The following is an 18539-nucleotide window of genomic DNA, read 5'->3' on the forward strand; positions in this document are numbered from 1 at the left end:
AAAACTACAGCGCTCCTGTGTTTCATGAAATAACTCCGCCTGCGTAATGAGTGACACTATACATCTGTGAGCCTCTTTTAAAGGTCGACATCTTCAGCGGGGGACAGGTAGGTGTCAGACCGAAGGTCACAGACTGGTTAGGGAAGTCGGAAAACTATCTGAAGACCGACTAAAACATTGTAGGTTTTGGTGTTTTCATGGGATTTGTTGTCTCAGTCTTTAATCCTTGAACCTGATGTCTTTTATTGGACCAAATTAGTTTTTAATTTAGTGGAAGAAATGTCACTTTTTCTGACCCAATATTCCCTCTCTTTGATCTCGCAACTTTAAACCTTACATTGGCCTCACAACAATTATACCTGCTGATAGCAGTAGTGCACGTTTCAAACTACATTTCACCAGATGATATTGTGGTTTGGCAGCTGTGTCAGGCGACGGCCCGTCTCTCGGTGTGAGGGACTCGGTAGCTTTGCCCCTGCAGTGTGCAGTAATGGGTGCTCCGTGGGAGAACGAGCACAGTCACAGAGCCTCGGCGCTCCTGTAACTATACGTCTTGGTTAAACACACTGACAGTACTGCGCTGCTGTCTCTTCCTATTACAGTGCTGCACTGATTTCTCATTCGCTCATGTGACAGTATGATGGGTATACACAGTTCAAGGTACAAGGGAGCGAATGTGTGGAAATTTAGCGGCGACAAAAATCGCAGTCTGGCCGGTGTAGTGTTCTCCGCCCTTTGACTCTCACACACTGCACAGAATAGGATTGTGGTGTTTTCAACAATCACTGTAATTTGAGCAATTTGATTTCATTTATTCATGGATCTACAAAACACACAAATTAAAGGGACACTTATTTCTGATATGGTCTGTGAAGATGTTAAAATACAGTGTGTGTCATTTAAACAATAGAATCTTTAAACCAAAGCTACAGGAGCGCCCATTTAACGCCTCATATTTTAAACAGTGTATTCCCATCCCATTGAATTTCACATTTCAGAATATCACAACAGTTTTATATCATACTTCATAAATAGTCCTGCTTTGCAACATTTTCAGAGATCAGGTAACTACAAGGACGACTGATTGCTTAGAGTTTTGGCTGAGTTTTTTGTGGGGTTAAAGGGAAGAAACCGTAATTTTGTTGAAGCTAAGGGGAGTTTCATTTGGTTGAGAAAAATGATGTACGGTTAGGGTTTTCGGCAGTTTAATGAAAAGTGTCTAAAGGTTTTCATACAAACTTATATGTCATCAGTTTATGTCTCATACTTATAAATATCATGGGAGAACCGTTCTTATTTATTTGTCCAAAAAAGAAGGAATTTTTCTGTGGGAAGATGCAGGCTACATAGACGTTCACCAGTACATTGCTGTCTGTATTATGCTGTGTGTTTAGATGTGTAGAAGCTAAATCATTCATTATTCATGATGTATGACCTATTGGAAAAGTTACTTTATAATTTAGACAAGAGATTTAGTGAAATCAGAAGAATTATAGGCCACTGCAGTAATAAAATTTGATCCAGCGTTGACTTTTCTCTTTAACATTTGGATGGACAGGTTCTTTTTCTCTCTTCCTGACGACCTCCCCCCCCTCTTCTCTCTCCTCTCTCTCCTCCCCTCCTTGTTTCTCCTCTCTCCTTCCTTCCATCTCCTCTAACAAACCCATAGCAGAGTCCCTCTGTTCTTCCACCCTGAGGCTGACCAGTGTGTCAGAGCTAACCAGGGAGAGGAACAGAGAGAGAGGGAAAGACAGAGATAGCGAGAGAGAGGCAAGTAGAGAGAAAAGGAGAGAGAGAGAGGGTTCAGTTGGGCCCTTTTCAGGGGCAGCCGAAAAAAGGAAGATGAGACAGATGTACAGAGCCCGTTTCATCTAGTGGAAAAAGAAAGCGGGAGAGGCCAGACTCTTCATGCCTCTCATATTTTTCTATCTTTTTATATCGTGACCCATCACTCTTTCCTTCTTTAGACAACACTGGAGACATAATGTTGCCTGAATGTCAGGCTGCCCCCCTTCCTCCCTCTACCCCAGTCACTCTGCAGAATTTCAAAACATAGTTGGTACTACAGTATATTCCTCACACTGTTTCCTTTTCACTGCCGTCAGTGGCCCACTAACCTCGCCTCCACAAGTGTACCAGCTCCGCTGACGGCCTGGCCCTGTCGATTACCAGCCTCGTTGCAAACTTGCATTATGTTCCCAAATACACCTGAAACTCATCAAATTCTGATTCAGGGACTCTTTTAAAATATGCTTCTAATTTTATTTTTTGTTCAGACAATATTTAGTTTTCATAGAAACCAAAGCAGGAGCACTAGCACTAGGTGCGTCTCAGGTTTGCTACTAAAATCACCAGAATTTCATATGACTTTCCTAGTTTTGTTTTTAGAAGACCCATAACTCTGATCTGTTCCTAACTATGAGCATACTTTTTCTTCTGTATTATCTTAGTAGGTTCATAACAATCAGCAAAAATCAGGTGACAGTGTGTGACAACAAAAAAAAAAATTACTATGTTAAAACAGGCATGCAAACAAACAATATTTCTATAGCACTCTTCAAAACAGAGGTTGCAAAGTGTTATGCAAATGTGATATTACATGTGAGTTGTATGTTCAAAGTTATAAAATCAATTCAATTTTCAATTCAATTCAATTTATTTGTATAGCCCAATATCACAACAGAGTGTCTCATAGTGCTTTACAAAGTTCACTGAAATAAACAAGTGTAAGCGAACAAACAATCTAATAAAGAGTCCAGCAGTCGATGAGGCCAATGGATCAGTCCGGTGGATCAGTCCGAGGCATCACCTGCCCTTTATGACCCTCCTTCTTCGGGAAGGAAAAACTCAAAAAAAAAAAAAAAGAAATCAAGAAAAACTATAAAAACAAATGAGTTTAAAGCTGCTATAATCAACCACTTTAGCGTCTTTCAGCTCTTTGTTTTGGTTTTGTGGTCCCGGCTCGTTATCTGTCGTGGTTCACTCTCATCGTTGTCTATAGACGCCGCATACAGCTTCACTCGTGAAAACACTCTGGAAAAAACCCTGGTACACACATTTTAGCATCTAGCTTGTAAAGAAAATGGAACATTTAGCAGCTATATTTTGCTCAGGAGTTGCTGGAGAGAAAAAGAGCCAAAATGGAGTGAATATTGGACTAACATTGACCAAATGGCCCGGACCACGACTCCAAATGAATGCTGATGTTGCTCCACGTCCGCTGGGTGTGTAAATAAGCAACTGACCGCCATATCAACTGGATGGTGATAGTATTTCAATGTTGTGTTTACAGCTTGTTTCCATTGCTCCCAAATGCCCCCCCTCAAAAAAATAAATCGAGTATTGCTGGTTCAGAGATGATTTTTAAAGATGAGCGCTGATTTGGCCTTTCTGAGACTTTGTGTGCTGTTGTTTGAAAGTCGAGCAGCGATAACAAAAGCAAAAGCACCTCTCAGCCTTGACCAGCCTTGACCTAACGTAAGTGTGTGAGCGCTCGCATCTTTGTAGTGTCCTAAAGACAGAGGAAAAAACTGTCCTGAAAACCAGCGCACTCTTTCAACTGAATTATCAAACGCCTCTGACTCATCAGCACACCAGAGGGTTTGCAGCAGGAGTGTGTGTTTGCTAAAACTAGTGCGGGCCTACACTCCCCAACATGTGGAGCACAACTGTGGTTTCCTTTGAGCGGTTAAGGCGCCATTGTCAAGATGTGACTGTGTGCGTAACTCGGTGCCCTTATTGTATGCATTTACCATTGTCGCTGGTAACTGTGTGATCCATCATCCACCCTGGGTTTTAGAGGTGGCCTTTTGTGGGAGAGAGGTCCTTTGTTTGGACTGTTGTGTCCACACACGCTCACTGCAAAATAAAACGCATTTGTGGTCTGCGCTCATCTCTGTGCTTGATCACTGCCACGGCATCTTTAGTAAACAAAGCTTGGTGAGATGTGTGTTAGTGTGTCTATATTGATTTAGTCAATATCTATGGGCTACATGTCTTATTTTGTGTGCTGTTCTGTGTGTGTGTGTGTGTGCGTGTGGGTGTGTGTGTATCGCTACCTGAATACCTGTGTATTTGTGGCATATCTGCTTGAGACTGTGTGTTTACTGTGCATGCACAATCCATTACAATCTGTGAGCGTCTGTATCTGACATTCTGTGCATGCATGTGTGTGTAAGAGTGTGTGTGTATGAGGAACAGTATTCCCTGGGCTGCTAGTTATAATGTTTCTGGGGGTGATGGGGGGAACTTGAAAGCCCTGCGCTGCCCAAATCAAAACTAACAAGGAAATGATGGGGGCTCCTTTATCTCCTCTCTGGCCTGGGGGGCCGAGGGGGGCGAGAACGGGAGACTGGGGAGGGAGGGGAAGGAGGAGGAGGAGGGAGGGAGGAGAGGAGAGGAGAGGAGAGGGGAGGAGGAAGAGGAGAGGGAGGGGGGGGAGGCAGCCTGGCTTCCTCTTTGATTTGTAAAAAATGCATTACCTCCGAAATCAAACGGAAAATTACTGCGCCGAAGCAAAACACACAGAGCTGGAGAGAGGGAGAGAAAAGGAGACGGGTGGGGCGGGAGGGAGGGAGGGGGAGAAGACAGTGGATAGGTGTGTGTGAATAGGAAGGAGGTGGGAAAGAGGAAAGGAGGATTCACCTGTATAGATACACTGTTGGATAGGGAGAAGGAAGATGGATATAGATATAGGCGGTGCGTAGGTGGTATGAGAGGTAGCTGGAGAAATCCTGACAGATAGGAGCACACATGTATCTCATCCTCAGAGGAGATCAGCTTATACATGCTGTGGAACGTGAGAATAAGGGAAATGAAAGAGATGATACAGTAGTGATGACCTGTGGCCCACAGGGAAGAGGAAACGTATAGATTACTACCTCAAACACAAAGAATATCTTATTTTCTAAAGACTCGCAACGATCTCTGCCGAGGCCTTCAGTCAGATATACAGGCTAGATATCAAGATTTTAATACAAGGACAATGAAGGAGAGCAATTTCTAACCATGCGAAGGCCGATGTGCATTTTGACATCCCACTGGTACGCTGCATACAAAATGACCTGTTACAGGCTATACGTAGTATTTAGTATTGTGGAGAAATCCTGCGTGAAAATGAGGAGTCTTTTGTTACGGTATAACTTAAAGCTGTTATCGGAACCCTCGTGATGTCTTTCACTCATTACGGGAAAGCGAGTGTAGGCAGAGACACAAAACGGAGAGCAAGGAGATGAAAAATCTGAAATGATAACATGAATGATAAGAAGAAGAAAAAAAAAATGTGAGTGAGATAGGATGAATGCCAGCTCTATATTTGAAGACAGACGGAGCGGCTTGAAAACAAGAAAGATGAAGAGAGGGAGGAGAGAGGGAGAGGGGCCACAATCCAAAGGCTAGAAGCAGGGTGAGAGCGGGCGAGAGATAGATGGATAGAGAGAGTCGGTCAGAGAGCGAGAGAGAGAGAAATGCCTGGAGTTAGCAATAATAATTTATACAAACACACCTTAATAATTCACGTTCCATTTCAATGCTGGAGGGAAAATCCAAAATTCACAGAGCATAATTAAATAGAGGCAGAGAGTGAAGGGAGAGATAGAGAGGCCAGCATTAAAGATACCAGTGTAGCAGCAGGGCATCTCTTCCATCTGAGCTTTGTAACACAACTCTGATGAAACTGTGATATCCAAACTAGATCCCGGCTCATAGTCGCCTCGCTCGTCTTGGAAACACTAAAATCTCCTCACCCTCTCCCGTCAGCAGATGTCATTCATTTAGGAGACATTACCCATTATTAGCTGTCATTTAATAAAGCTGCCTCACTCACACGTGCATGCATTATTCTTTATGATGTGCTCGGATCACCTGCTCGCACATAAAAGGAGCGTGATGCGGTGCGATGGATGGAAAATCAACAGTTTGTTTAAGGCTTTCATGCACACCTGTGGTGCTTTCAGTCAGGGAGCTCGGTTGTGTTTGTAAAACCGAGAGGTGCAAAATGACACTGATATTAAATGGATATGATATTACAAATGCTCCTTTCCTGAAACACAACTGAGGTTTTTATTTTATTGTCATTCAACCAGCAGAGATTTTTACTTAGAACTATAAATCATCACATAATGAGCAGGAAAAAAACTGAAAAATGACACTCAAAACTCACAACAAAGCCTTTCCTCCTCTAGAACATTAAACCAACCACTTTCTACAGCTAATGTTGTAATGTGCCTCAATATAACTTTGCACATAGACATCTTTGACTTAATTTGTAGTCTTTAATTTTAAAAGCAACGAACAGCAAAGCCATATTATATATGAAAAAGTCCTATTTTTAATGCATAACGTTGCTGAACTTTAACTCGGTTTTCAAAAGTCTATTTGATTCCTCCTGTTCATAAATACACTGTAGGGATGTCCACCATGTTGCATCAGACACAGCCTCAGGTGGCCACACAAGATCACATCCATCAAACACCTGATCTCTACCAAAGACATATGAAACATAACCTTGCCATATTTCACATCGATTTAAGGTATGTTTTTGAACTCATTTTGCGCCCTTAGACCCTTATGCAATACCTCCATTTTCAACAAAGTTAACACTCTTTCACACTTCAGCCCACTGAAATAAACCTGCTGAGCAGCCGAGTCTGGCTTCAGAAAATAATTTTCTATGAAATCATCTGGTTTTCATACACAAATGCGAGCATTGTTTACTGACTTTGTCCTTTCCCTCTGTGTCATCTCTTTTGTTCTTTTTCAGGTGTTGTGGAGGCATGGACTGTAACTGCGTCAGTGATCTGCTGATCCCCCCGGTGCCCGCACTCTGGACGCCAGGTCAGCCCCACCATCACGCTCATGCTAGGAGCATGGTTTCTTTGTTGCATCAGGCTTGCCTAACGTCACATGTTTTTTTTTTTGTTTTTTTTTAATCATAACACCCACATGTGTGCGGGCATCTTTGAATATACCTCTAAATCTAGATCCAGGTCACGTGTGTAAATTGAGTGTAACCACACGACCAAAACAAGCCATTTCGGTTCTTATCAAACGTAACCACCATCATCAAAATCACAGTGATGCGTGTTAAAATTCATGTCGAACTTTCCAAAAAAAAAAAAAAACCCTAACCATACGCACTGGTAAACAAATTCAGTCTCTGGTAGTAATTGGTTGTATGTCTAATGTTTTCTACCAGGCTACTTAGTGCCAGAATCATTTGGGATGAATCAAAAGCTACTTAACTCCATCTACGATGTGCATACAGTCGGCTTTTAGAATTCAGGCCCGAGCAGCATCAATCAGATCTCTCCCAGCGAGCTGTCATCATCCCACTGACCAATCTGTTGAGGCTAGAGGGCATTAGCGCAGTCGCAGACTAACATTGCTCAAGGCACGTGCTGTGATATTAAACACATCATCCCTCACCTCCGTCACTCATCAGTCATTCAGACAGCGATCCCCCCTGGCAAGCAGTGGGACAAATGACAGGCCCCAACCTCATCCTCCTGTCTTTCCTGTTCCCTCCTGCCCAGGGTTCGCCTTCCCAGACTGGGCCTACAAGCCCGAGTCGAGCCCCGGGTCCAGGCAGATCCAGCTGTGGCACTTCATCCTGGAGCTGTTGCAGAAGGAGGAGTATCACGGGGTGATCGCGTGGCAGGGGGACTACGGAGAGTTTGTCATCAAGGATCCAGACGAGGTGGCTCGGCTGTGGGGGATAAGGAAATGCAAGCCTCACATGAACTATGACAAGCTGAGCAGGGCACTGAGGTATGTGTTTGTACACGGTGTGTTGAATGTCAAGCAATAACACTGTTGGAATCAGATAAATCAAGATGTTTACCGCACCACGGTTTACATAAATTGTTTACTCTTGTTTGACTGAATCCTCCCTTCAGTCTGACTTTTTCATGTTGGTTTAATGGAAAGATAAAGGTGTGGTTTTTCCTGGGGAACGTCAATACCGTCAATTTCTCCTTATCTGTGGACATCCTAATGGAAAGTTCACCATTGAGCTGTCGAATAAAAAATTCAATAGGGATTTCAAAATTAAGCCCCGGTCTGAAATTGCTTGGACTTCTTCAGAGTGGAGAACAACAGGGAAACTGCTCCACACCGAAGTTGCTGAAGGTGATTAAAACAATAGCGTTCACACTCCATACCTTCTGCTGCTCACACCCCCAACCCTCACACACAATTTTCTTATGCAAATACACACTATCCCGACTTGTTCCCCATCCCCACCCCCTCCCTCTGTTTTCCTTTGGCCTCTTGTTAATGGGGGCTGTCGTCAGAGTCTAATTGTTATGAATTGGCTGGGGCCACAATTAGCCTTCTTAATTAGCCTCACTTAATTGCTCAATTAAGGGCCACGGCACAATTGCCACGCAAAGCAAAACACGTACACATCATTGCACTGGGCGCAGCCACTGTGGATACATGCTGATACTTACACGCTGCTGTGTTTGTTGATATAGTGCGTCTGCATAATGAGGCGCCGCTCGCCACTGTTTAATGCTGAGGTTGTCTAATGCATTCTGTATTTGGTGCACTTACTGTGGTCCCTTTAAAGCAAAGAACGCTAAGTGCTCAGAGGTATGGCGTCCGAGATTTAAACTTCTATCTCGCACTTCCATAGGTTTTTCAATTTGCAGCACCCCACCCCACCCCTTTACGCTCAGCTCCCCTACCTGAGCCAGATGGCTCCATGTTTTCCTTTACTGCTGATCAACCTGGCATCCTGTACATTGTGACAACTCAGTGGGTGGCACAGGAAACTGGCATGACGGCGGCTCGACATGCCCAGCGGGAGACACCTGAGGTCGTTACCGTGGAGACTTCTCTTGTTGTCCCACCTCTTTGTAAATGCGCTTTGCTGTTGGAAACAGTGACAGCTTCTCTGTGTCATTTACATTTACACATCACCTGGGCCGGGTGTCAGGTTTCGGGGTCCAAGCTGCTTCTGATGAATCAAATTAAACACCACGCCCCCAAAGTGAAGTAAATCATTTTCACTTTAACTGTGACAAATTTGTGTTTTTCTGAATAAAATCAATTTGTTTACTTAGCAAAGATACACTTGGTTTCTCATTTGAAGACATCGATATATTTCAGAATCATGATAGTGCCTTTTCATTTATTTCGTACCACAATTTATATAACATAATCTTTTCCAAATAGATAAATGCGCTTAAATGATGAAAGCTTATTTTGTTTTATTGTATTTGGTGTTGAAATGTAATGTTTGCTGTATTTTAAGGGTCTCTGAAGCTCAAAGGGATCCAGCCTTTTGACTTTTTGTCTGTTAACAGCTGAATAAAATATCCCTTTAAAGAACCACATTGTATTGAATAAAGGCAGTCAGACATGAATTGATTTGAAGAAGGAGGAGATGAATAAAAACAGTGGGAAATCAGCATAGCTCTCGCCCTACAGCGCTGAACTTGTTTACTTATTCTTTTTCTGTGAGTGGTGAAACACAAAACCTTGATGCGAGCATTATATTAATCCTTCCCTCCTCTTTTCCTTTTCCTCTTCCTTTTTCCTCTATCCTTTATCCCCTCACTCCATCCCTCCTTCGATATCCTCTCCTCCTCCTTTGCAGGTATTACTACAACAAGCGCATTTTGCACAAAACCAAAGGGAAGCGTTTCACCTACAAGTTTAATTTCAGTAAGGTCGTGCTGGTGAACTACCCCATCCTGGACATGGCCAACTCTCCCTTCTTTCTGGCCCAGAACCAGTTCAACGGGGGCTCCACGACGCCAGACTGCAGCCCTGAGGTACGAAGGGTAGGATGGAGGGAGAGGGTGGGCTTGGTTGGAGGGATATGTTTGTAAAAGAAATATGCAGATAATGAAGCTCCAGTCCTAGAGAAAATGAACAGAAACGTACAATGTGACGCATTTGAGAAATGAGAAGAAGCCTCAGTTTTAACACATTCAGTTGAACTCACTGATTCTACAGTGTCCCTCTGTAGCAGTAATAAAAAATGCATTTCAATACACAGGGAATTTAAAAAAGTAAAAACTAGAACATGGGGATGGAAAGGAGGGCTAGCAAGACAGTGCTTTGCTCCTTATTTTTTTTTTTTTTATTTATTAATAGTGATTTAATTCAGGTAACTGAAATCCATTTCACTCTAGTGATTTTGCTGTTGTATTTCTCAGGCCCCTGCTGCGTGTTCGCTTTGTACAAGAGAATGGGTGGTGTTCATCATCCCTATCTTTTATTCAGTCTCTAATGATGATCGTAATAGAATACTTATTATTTGCCCTGAGAGATTGTAAAATTTTTACAGAGATAAATTGGATCAGAACACAGACAGAAGGAAGCGTGAAACAAAAATGTCCTAATTTAGTTCAAAAATAATGTTATGACTTTACTTGTGGGTCTATTAAAAGGGAGAAGATATTTAGAGAAAATAAAACAATGAACAAGTCAATTTAAATGTTTTACATCACATTAGGGATGTAGTCTCACACACGGTTAAAGAAGACAGTATTTTATTTTAGCTTGGATGTGTGCATATAATTTTATTTATAATGTCCTAGAAAGTGCGCGTAACTTGAAAGTACAGTAGGAGAGAATCATCCGTCATTTGTCTGTGCTATCTTTAAGATGGGATAAGGAGACACAGACTCTGAAGGAGACGGTGCGGAGGGGGGGGCGGTTTTAACTTGTCCTTAAAACAAAAGAAAACGTTATCCCCTCCCTCTCTCATCCCCGTCTCCGATGGCGTATCCATCTGTCATCGATTGAAAATGAAAGAAATAGAAAGCAAAGGGGTCGCGTCAGATCAGATCAATGGCGGGTCATTAATGCGGTTTGTTAAGCAACGCAGATCTCGCAGCTTGGGAGTACAGTCTCGCCTTTCAAACTTGGGGCTGCAGGGTGACAGATACTATTGATCCAAAGTCCTGCTAGGGGGAAAAAAATCCCCCCTTTGTCCCCTTGATTCCTGAGATTCAACTGCTCCATTTATTTTACCTTGCCTCCTACCCCTTCATGTATTTTACACATGAAGAAGTGAATACACACACAGCTGCCCTACATCCTGAGTGGATGTCATTCTCTCAGATCTCAGTCCTATTCGTCCTGTGTCCCCTCACACAAACTGGGCCACAATCCCTCTCTCTCCTCATCATTTATCCTTTGTGCCCACAATCTTAATCGCTGCTCTCCATTTGACTCTGTACTCTTCCTGCCTTTGAGTCTCTGAGCCTCTGCGTCCTCCTTCCTCCCTTTTCTCCCCGTGTCCCACGACACCCCTTTTTATCCTGTCCTTGCTGCGACTCTGTCACTGTTTGCATCACACTCTGCAGGGTGCCGCCGTCAACATGCGGCTTTACCTCTCGCGACGCAGCGGCGCCACAAGGGTGGATTTGTAGGAATGCAGTACCTGTGCTCGATTTGGGAAGTACACAAACTGATTTTAATCTGTTTCCACTCTCTTTTGTTCTGTCCCTCCTTGTCGCTCAGGCCATACAGTCCCTGTTCCCTCGTTTGCCAGACTCCGGCAGGGGAACGTCCCTGTTTGATCGGGGGACCGCGGCACCGGGGCCGGAAGGAGACAAACTGAGACTGGACGCATTCCCCTTCCTCAGTTCAGGTGAGCTAAGAGAAGTTTGTCTAAATGGCAGTTCAAAAATAGGAATCTTTCAGTATCGCGGAGACAGAGCCTCCTTCATGAGAAGAAACACAGCTCATACAGAAGATTTATGAAGCATATAGGCAGCGTGTGTCCGCAGAAAACAGACCTGCTTAAACAAGGGGAAGGAGAGAAAGTAGAGGTGAAAGAGGAAGGAAGGGAGAGGAACGAGGATATGGGGAGGCATGAACATTTATTGTTAAAGGAAATAAGAGAGATGGCTGTCCCATCGCAGCCTGCAGTGAGGCTGTGCTTCGGGTGAGAGAGGCCAGGTGAGCTTGTGAATTATGCATATCAGCGGTGGTCAGAAACAAGTCGAAGGCTGGAGAAATCATCCACCTTTTTCGGAGCGATCGTTCGCACTTGTCTTCTCCTTTGTCAACAAACGCCGTGTGCGGATTTGAGTATGTTTGCTTAGCGGTATACGTGTGCTAATGTACTATCTGCCTTTGTCTGTGCCCCCGTGCGCGCTCTGTACGTGCATCAGAATGTGCACGAACTTGCAGAGCTGGAGAGGTGGTGTGTAAACAGATGTACTCGCACACACATGCACTCCTCATCACACAGCGCGCCCCCCCCCTTCCTCCCCACTCTTGTTTGTCCTCAGGTCCTATTCCCCCCTTCTTCCCTTCTCACCCTCCTCTCCCTCCCATGTGTCCCCGTTGTCCTAATCCCTTCCCAGGCAGGAAGGCCCTAATTGAGGGTGCAGGCTTCAGTTTGTGGCCTGTGGGCGCCCATTACTGTGTTTTCATAAGCAAGTGAGGCCTGCCTGACTGATTCAATATTCATGTGTCTGCCAGCTACTCCTGGCCCAGCACGCAGAGACTTCACCACTGTCAAATTAGCCCTGCATAGTAAATAACAGAGTGAAAGAGAGAGGGAGAGCGAGAAGGAGAGTGAGGAAGAGTGAGAGAGGTGGAGAGAGAGAGAGAGAGAGAGAGAAGAGAGCCTCTGAGTTGGTTGTCAGTTGGAAGGAAGTACAGTAGGTTGAGAGGCAATGCTTTTGTTTGTTCATTAAAATTAGATTCCAGCATCATCTCAAATTTACCCCCTTTTTCTGTTATCAAGTGATGCTTACAAGGAACGGAATTCAAATACGGTGCAATATTTAATTTGCTCAAGGTTTTAGCTTAATCTGAAATGATGCGGTGACACGTCGAAACATTGGGGGGGACAAGAGATCGACAGTTTCCTATCTGTCAGTCTCTTAACCCCTGGAAGTGCACGGATTAGGGCGCTGCTGCATTCTTTATCATTTCTCGGCTAGATTATTCTGCGATGAGAGCAGAGGCAGCGTGTCTCCAAATATTTCCCTTTTAACACACAGGAATGATGAGCCATTTGGAAGCCTTGAACTCTGCTTTATTAGTTGTTGTTTTTTATTACGGTTGGTATAGAATCTTTGTGTTCACATCTGGTTTTCAGCAGTGTGAACTGGGTGTATTACACAGTACTGGCATGCATAAATGAACCATCAGGCTTTTTTGTTGAAAGTAACCGTGCCAGAATTGGCCCCTGTGGCTTCTGATTAGACTTGCTAATACCGTTGAGCATAATTAGCGAACATTCTTGGATGTTGTATGTCAAGAAACCTTTGGCCCTTCTGAGAGCTAACCTCCATCTCTGGATTTTCTCTATCCTAGGTGCCCCGTGCTACTCCAAACCCCCGTCCCTGCTGGGCCCGTACCCGCGCAACCCACCCTTTGACTACCCCTGGGGCTTCAACCCCTACCTCCCAGGGGCCTTCTCTCTCAATAACTGCCCCAAACTGCCCCCTGGCTCCCTCTACCCCTCCCAATTTTACCCCAACCCTTTGCAGAGCAGCCTCTCCCAGCTGCCTCACCCCTTCTCCTCCCTGCTCCCCCCAGGGGAGGCAGGTGGGGGCGAGAGGGGAGCAGCGGGGCAAACCGGAGGGACGAACGGCACAGCGAGTGGTCAGCCAGTCAGACTCTGCCTGCCACCCTACCCGGGGAGCCTGTCAATTGGTCGGACGGACATTGGCAACGGGGCGTCGTTGGGGGAAAGGGAGAGGGTGGAGGCCAATCCTCCGGGCACGGGGCTGAATCTGGGGCTCGGGGCGGTCGGCCTGGGAGCCGGGACTGGGACAGACCAGCAGAGCCCCACGGAGAGGAGAGGAGGGGTGAAGCAGGACCCGGAATCAGACTCAGACCTGGAGATCACAGATCTGAGCGACTGCAGCTCGGACAACGAAAACGAGCCTGAATTCAGCATCAGGAAGGAATCCAGCCTGGCGAACCGATCACAGATAATATTGGATGGAAAGAAAGGGAGCGTGCTGCCACCCATCTCCTCTCTCCCCCCGCCAGTGTCCCCACATCCTCTGAAGAGCCTGATTCCCGTCACTCCTCCGCCCCCGTCCCTGCCTCCGTCGCTTTCCCCTTCTGTGGCTCTGCATGAAAGACACAGGGAGACAGAGACTCTCAAAATGATACACAGCTAATACACTCTCTCCTGCGTCCACCATCTTGCCAGTCTGTGCTCTGATAACTCTCTTTTTCTCTCTTTTCTCTGCTTTAACTCCCCAATTACTCTTGATAGATGCTTTTTCCAGGAAAGGCAGTTATGTTCTTTACTTCCAAAATTACTGTTTCCCTGTTTGCTGTGTACGTTTTTAACTTGCCTACAGTCCATTACAGCCCATCTTAGAACACATGGGGCGTACAGTTCTTAGGGTACCCGCCGTCTGCATCACCATCTCGTCCTTTCTGTTCTGATCCCTCACAGCGAATGTTCGCTCCATGGTTTGTAGACTTGTTTTATGCGTTGCCAGCAGTGCTCTACAATTTGCTGTCTGCAGTCGAGCTATGATAGAAGGCAGTGAGGTGGTAAATTACAACACAGCAATGTCTGCCTTGGCAAACATTAACAAACAACATCCCTATACAGACAGAACAGAACAACAAATAATGCCCAGATCGATCCAATTTTGCAGATTTGTCCTGTAATTCTTGAGATTTGGACTATATATTATCGCTATGACTTTTTGAGACATGGTCAAATACTGCCACCTAGTGGTCCTTTCAGCCAACTTCACTGAACTCAGCTCTGTGATCCTGTGAGTAAAATCGTTGCCCTTAAGTTTATTTTGCACTTACTTTGTATGATATTGGATTTTTTTTTGCGGGTTAATTTAAATGATAAAATCCATATTTCTAATAGTGCTAACCGTGATAGTCTGTGGAAATTTATTTTGTCCTGTGGCTCAAGTATTTCCTGCACATTTTTCTAAAAGGAAAGAAAAAGAGAGCAGAATGAGCTGGACAAATCTAGAAATTTGTATGACTATTTCTGTGTATATATTTTATTATGGTGTACATTACATTTAATTATTATTCACTATGATAAGATTTAGCTGTATTGTTGTGATTTAATTCAGTATTTAAACATGTTGGAAAAATTATAAGCTTAGGTGTATCAAAGTTTAAATTATTAATGGCAGAAGATCTGCACTCTGAAGATGTTTTTCTATGATGAGGACAGAGTTCAAACTGGGAATTGTCTCTGATTTTCTCAACCCCAATTAATTGTGCCCTTTGGTCATTTTTGCCAGATGCCCAACGTACAAACCCTTTGGGTTCAAAAATATGCCGCTAGACTTATTTTTATAGTTAGCATTCACCCAGTGTAACTGTACTGTAATTAGTCTAATGTGAATAATATTGGTCTCCGCGTTTTCTTTTTTAAACGCCCCCACCCTAAAATCTGTTTTGATTATTTTTCAATCAGTGCTTTTTGTCCATGCCAGCAGCAGGGCAATTGGGTTTGCTTGAGGACATTAAACAGTTGGGAAAAAATATTTAAAAAAAACTGTTTCTCTTTGCTCATCCCAGATCTAATGAAACAACATCCTTTCTCCGGTCCAGTTTCTTGGCACAGAGTGAACACCGAACCATATTGTACAGCTTCATAGCCTTTAAACTATAAAGGTCCCCGCCGCTGTTTGTCAAACCACCACTGATGGTTTGTCAAACAGCGGCGGTAAACGATTAGTCGTGAAAGCTCTATTGTAAAGTTAATGTAAAGCTCTATGTTTGTTAAGTTGCTACAGGAAAGGCCTCCAGTCACCTCCGTGTGGAGTACACTAACTAACAGCTGTAAATACTGTTTCCTCTGTGTGTGTATGTGTGTGTACACATCCAAAAATGACAATGCAGTGGTTTTACCTGTCATCTCTCTCTTTGTTTTACTGTAAAGAGGAAAAAAGGAAAGTGCAAAAAAGAAGAAAAAGATTAATATCGTCAAAAGCAATAAACATTATTCTGGATAGTGGACTGTTGTTGACTGTGAGTGGTTGAATGGGTTCAGTGTGTGACATCATTGACAATTAAATTACAATGTTAGCTACTGACTCTCAATCTTACTTAGTTTTGACTACTAAAATGTGACTTGAAAAGAACTGCGCTGATACAAAATAAAGATGTAACTCTTTCTATATCACAAGTGACTCCACAGCGCTATAAAATAATGTGCTGTGGTTTAAGGCAGAGAGCTACATTGTGAAATTAAGAATTAAAATTGAGAAGATCAATGTCATCACAGCTGATATAGATTTCTGTTCGTTGTGTCCTCACATAATTAGATTAATGAAAGAATGAATTGAATAAATAGATAGTGACAGATAAAAGTTCCAAATAGATTCTACTGCTAATGGGATTGTGTATTTTTACAACTTGCTCCTAATTTGATGTATTAAAGAATCATTTCTAGATTCCAGTTAGAAGGTGTTATGACCACTCAGACACTTAAACACACATTTGAATACGTAAACTGTTGCAGTTGTTTTTTTGGGCTTGAATTGTATCACTTTTAGATTTTATTATAGCCTAGTTTCAGTTAAGAGTAGAAATTTTAGCAGTTCATTTAACACTTGCTGATAATCACAGGCGCAAAACGGCTTCCTCTCCTTCACCATCTCTGACATATGCAAACCTCTCACCACCAATCAGGACGTCACTAGTTTGACCTCATGTCCAAAGGTGTGAGACAGCTTCTACACAGGTTCGGTAAAGCCATAACCTGAGCGAGAGACACACCCCTCAAACCGTGGGACACATTAGCTCCAACGATCACTGACATGATGCGTGAGCTCAGAAAACACACACAACGCACACACGTCAGGTAAAAGTGAAAACATGAAGGGCACGGCCAATCAGCGATGGTCCATTCTTACAGTAGAGAAATAACCTCATGTCCTCAACCTTCACATCAACGATCTTAAATCGCCACACAGCGGCGGCCAAAATGACATTTTATCCAGGTTGTGACCGTGATACAAATAATGAGGAGGAAACCTGATGATAGTAGGAAGAAGATCCTCGTTATATTGTGGTTCACTATCAGTGTTACTTTGCCACACACACACACACACACCTCAATATTTAAATACTGACTGATGCAAACTGTTAAACTCTTGATTATGTTTGCTGTAGGGCCGCTGTAGTGACCTATGGTGTAGTCCTAGTTGAGGCAATGAGTTCACCAAAAAGTGCAAACACAGAACAGACCCACCAGTCATGAGATCATCTCATGTTTGAAACATCACAGTAATGTATTAACAAAGCAAACAGACACAAACAGACTTTATTGCAACCCAAGGCGTCCTCGAAATAAGGACATTTGATAGAAACTGATTATGATGAAGATCGTGTCATAAAAGGACCTTGAGGTGAGATTGTTGTGACAAAACTTCAGCGGAGCCGTTAAACCCTGGAGGATTTACTGAACAGACATACAGTAGTATGTAATGAAGCCATTGGTCATATTGGCTTTAGAGTCGGCTACAGGTCAAATAGTTAGGTCAGTCAGAGGGATGTTAATAATTAACCGTTTGACCATTAACACACACAAAACAACATAAGTCAGCAAAAGTTCTGTGTTAATTAACACCAGGGTTAAATGAACACATGAAGCAGGGGGCTGGATGTGGATGTGTGCTCCTCTGCACACAGCAGCCTGAACAGCGGACCGTCTCTTTGACCGATTATTGTTAATGCTCTGATGATTAAATGTGAATAAATTATGTTTTATTCAGAGACAGCAGCACACAGGCTTTGTCCACCGTGCTTTTACCTGTCCTCTCCTACCTAGCAGCACCCCGTGTGTCCCTGCGTTCAAATGTCTCCACAAAGTGTTAAATGCTGAAATCAGGTGTGATCAGATGAATCAAACGCTCAACCAGTTATCTCAATAAATCCTTTAAGTTTTGTTGTCTCGAGACAGGGGAACAATTATCTCGTTATCTCGCGATGAATTTCGTTTTGTCGTGACAGCGATATGATTAAGTCGTGATATCGAGAAAAGGGCCTTTTGTTTAACGAGATGAATAACTCCTTACTCCAGGACAGACAGCATGAACGATAATTAACACGTTATTTTGAACAGGTCTTTTGTTCTCTTGAGATAACAATTTTGTTTTCTCGTGATAACCAGATAATGAGGAGCAAAATGAAGAGAAACAGAGGTGGACACATTTATTCCCTAAACACAGGATAACTCAACACACATTATGTTATGAGGTGTGTTAGTCTGTAGCCGTGGGGTCATCTGAGTGTCACCCAAAGAGCCTCACTAAAACATTTAATTAGTAAGCATGGGGATTAATGGATGGTTATACTCAGAGCTTAATTTGTAAACCAGGAGGAAACTGTCGTCAAACAAAGTTATTTGTCCACATTTATAAATGAGAGCATTAACAATAATCACTAAAGGGGGGAGGCGCAGCTGTTTGAGGTCTCCCTCTGTCCTCTAAACTTTATTAACATCCTCATTACTTCCTCGTTACTTAACATACCTCATTACATGTGTGTTGAGTAAACCTCCTTAATGTTTTACTGGGTGGACACAGCAGCTGCCTGTTGGGTGGTGAACCTGT

General features: G+C 43.5%; 1 protein-coding gene across 1 annotated transcript in view; it reads left to right on the plus strand.

Moving 5' to 3' along the window:
* Positions 1-15353, plus strand: part of erfl1 (Ets2 repressor factor like 1) — a 49384-nt gene extending 34031 nt beyond the window's left edge. The window contains exons 3-7 of the mRNA XM_070835760.1: positions 6761-6834; positions 7533-7767; positions 9602-9779; positions 11479-11608; positions 13291-15353. Coding sequence (XP_070691861.1) covers positions 6774-6834; positions 7533-7767; positions 9602-9779; positions 11479-11608; positions 13291-14108 — 1422 coding nt within the window. The 5' untranslated portion in view covers positions 6761-6773 and the 3' untranslated portion in view covers positions 14109-15353. The remainder of the gene's footprint in view (positions 1-6760; positions 6835-7532; positions 7768-9601; positions 9780-11478; positions 11609-13290) is intronic.
* The last annotated feature ends 3186 nt before the right edge of the window (positions 15354-18539 follow it).

This window comes from Pempheris klunzingeri, chromosome 8, assembly GCF_042242105.1.
Source record: "Pempheris klunzingeri isolate RE-2024b chromosome 8, fPemKlu1.hap1, whole genome shotgun sequence".
NCBI lineage: Eukaryota > Metazoa > Chordata > Actinopteri > Acropomatiformes > Pempheridae > Pempheris > Pempheris klunzingeri.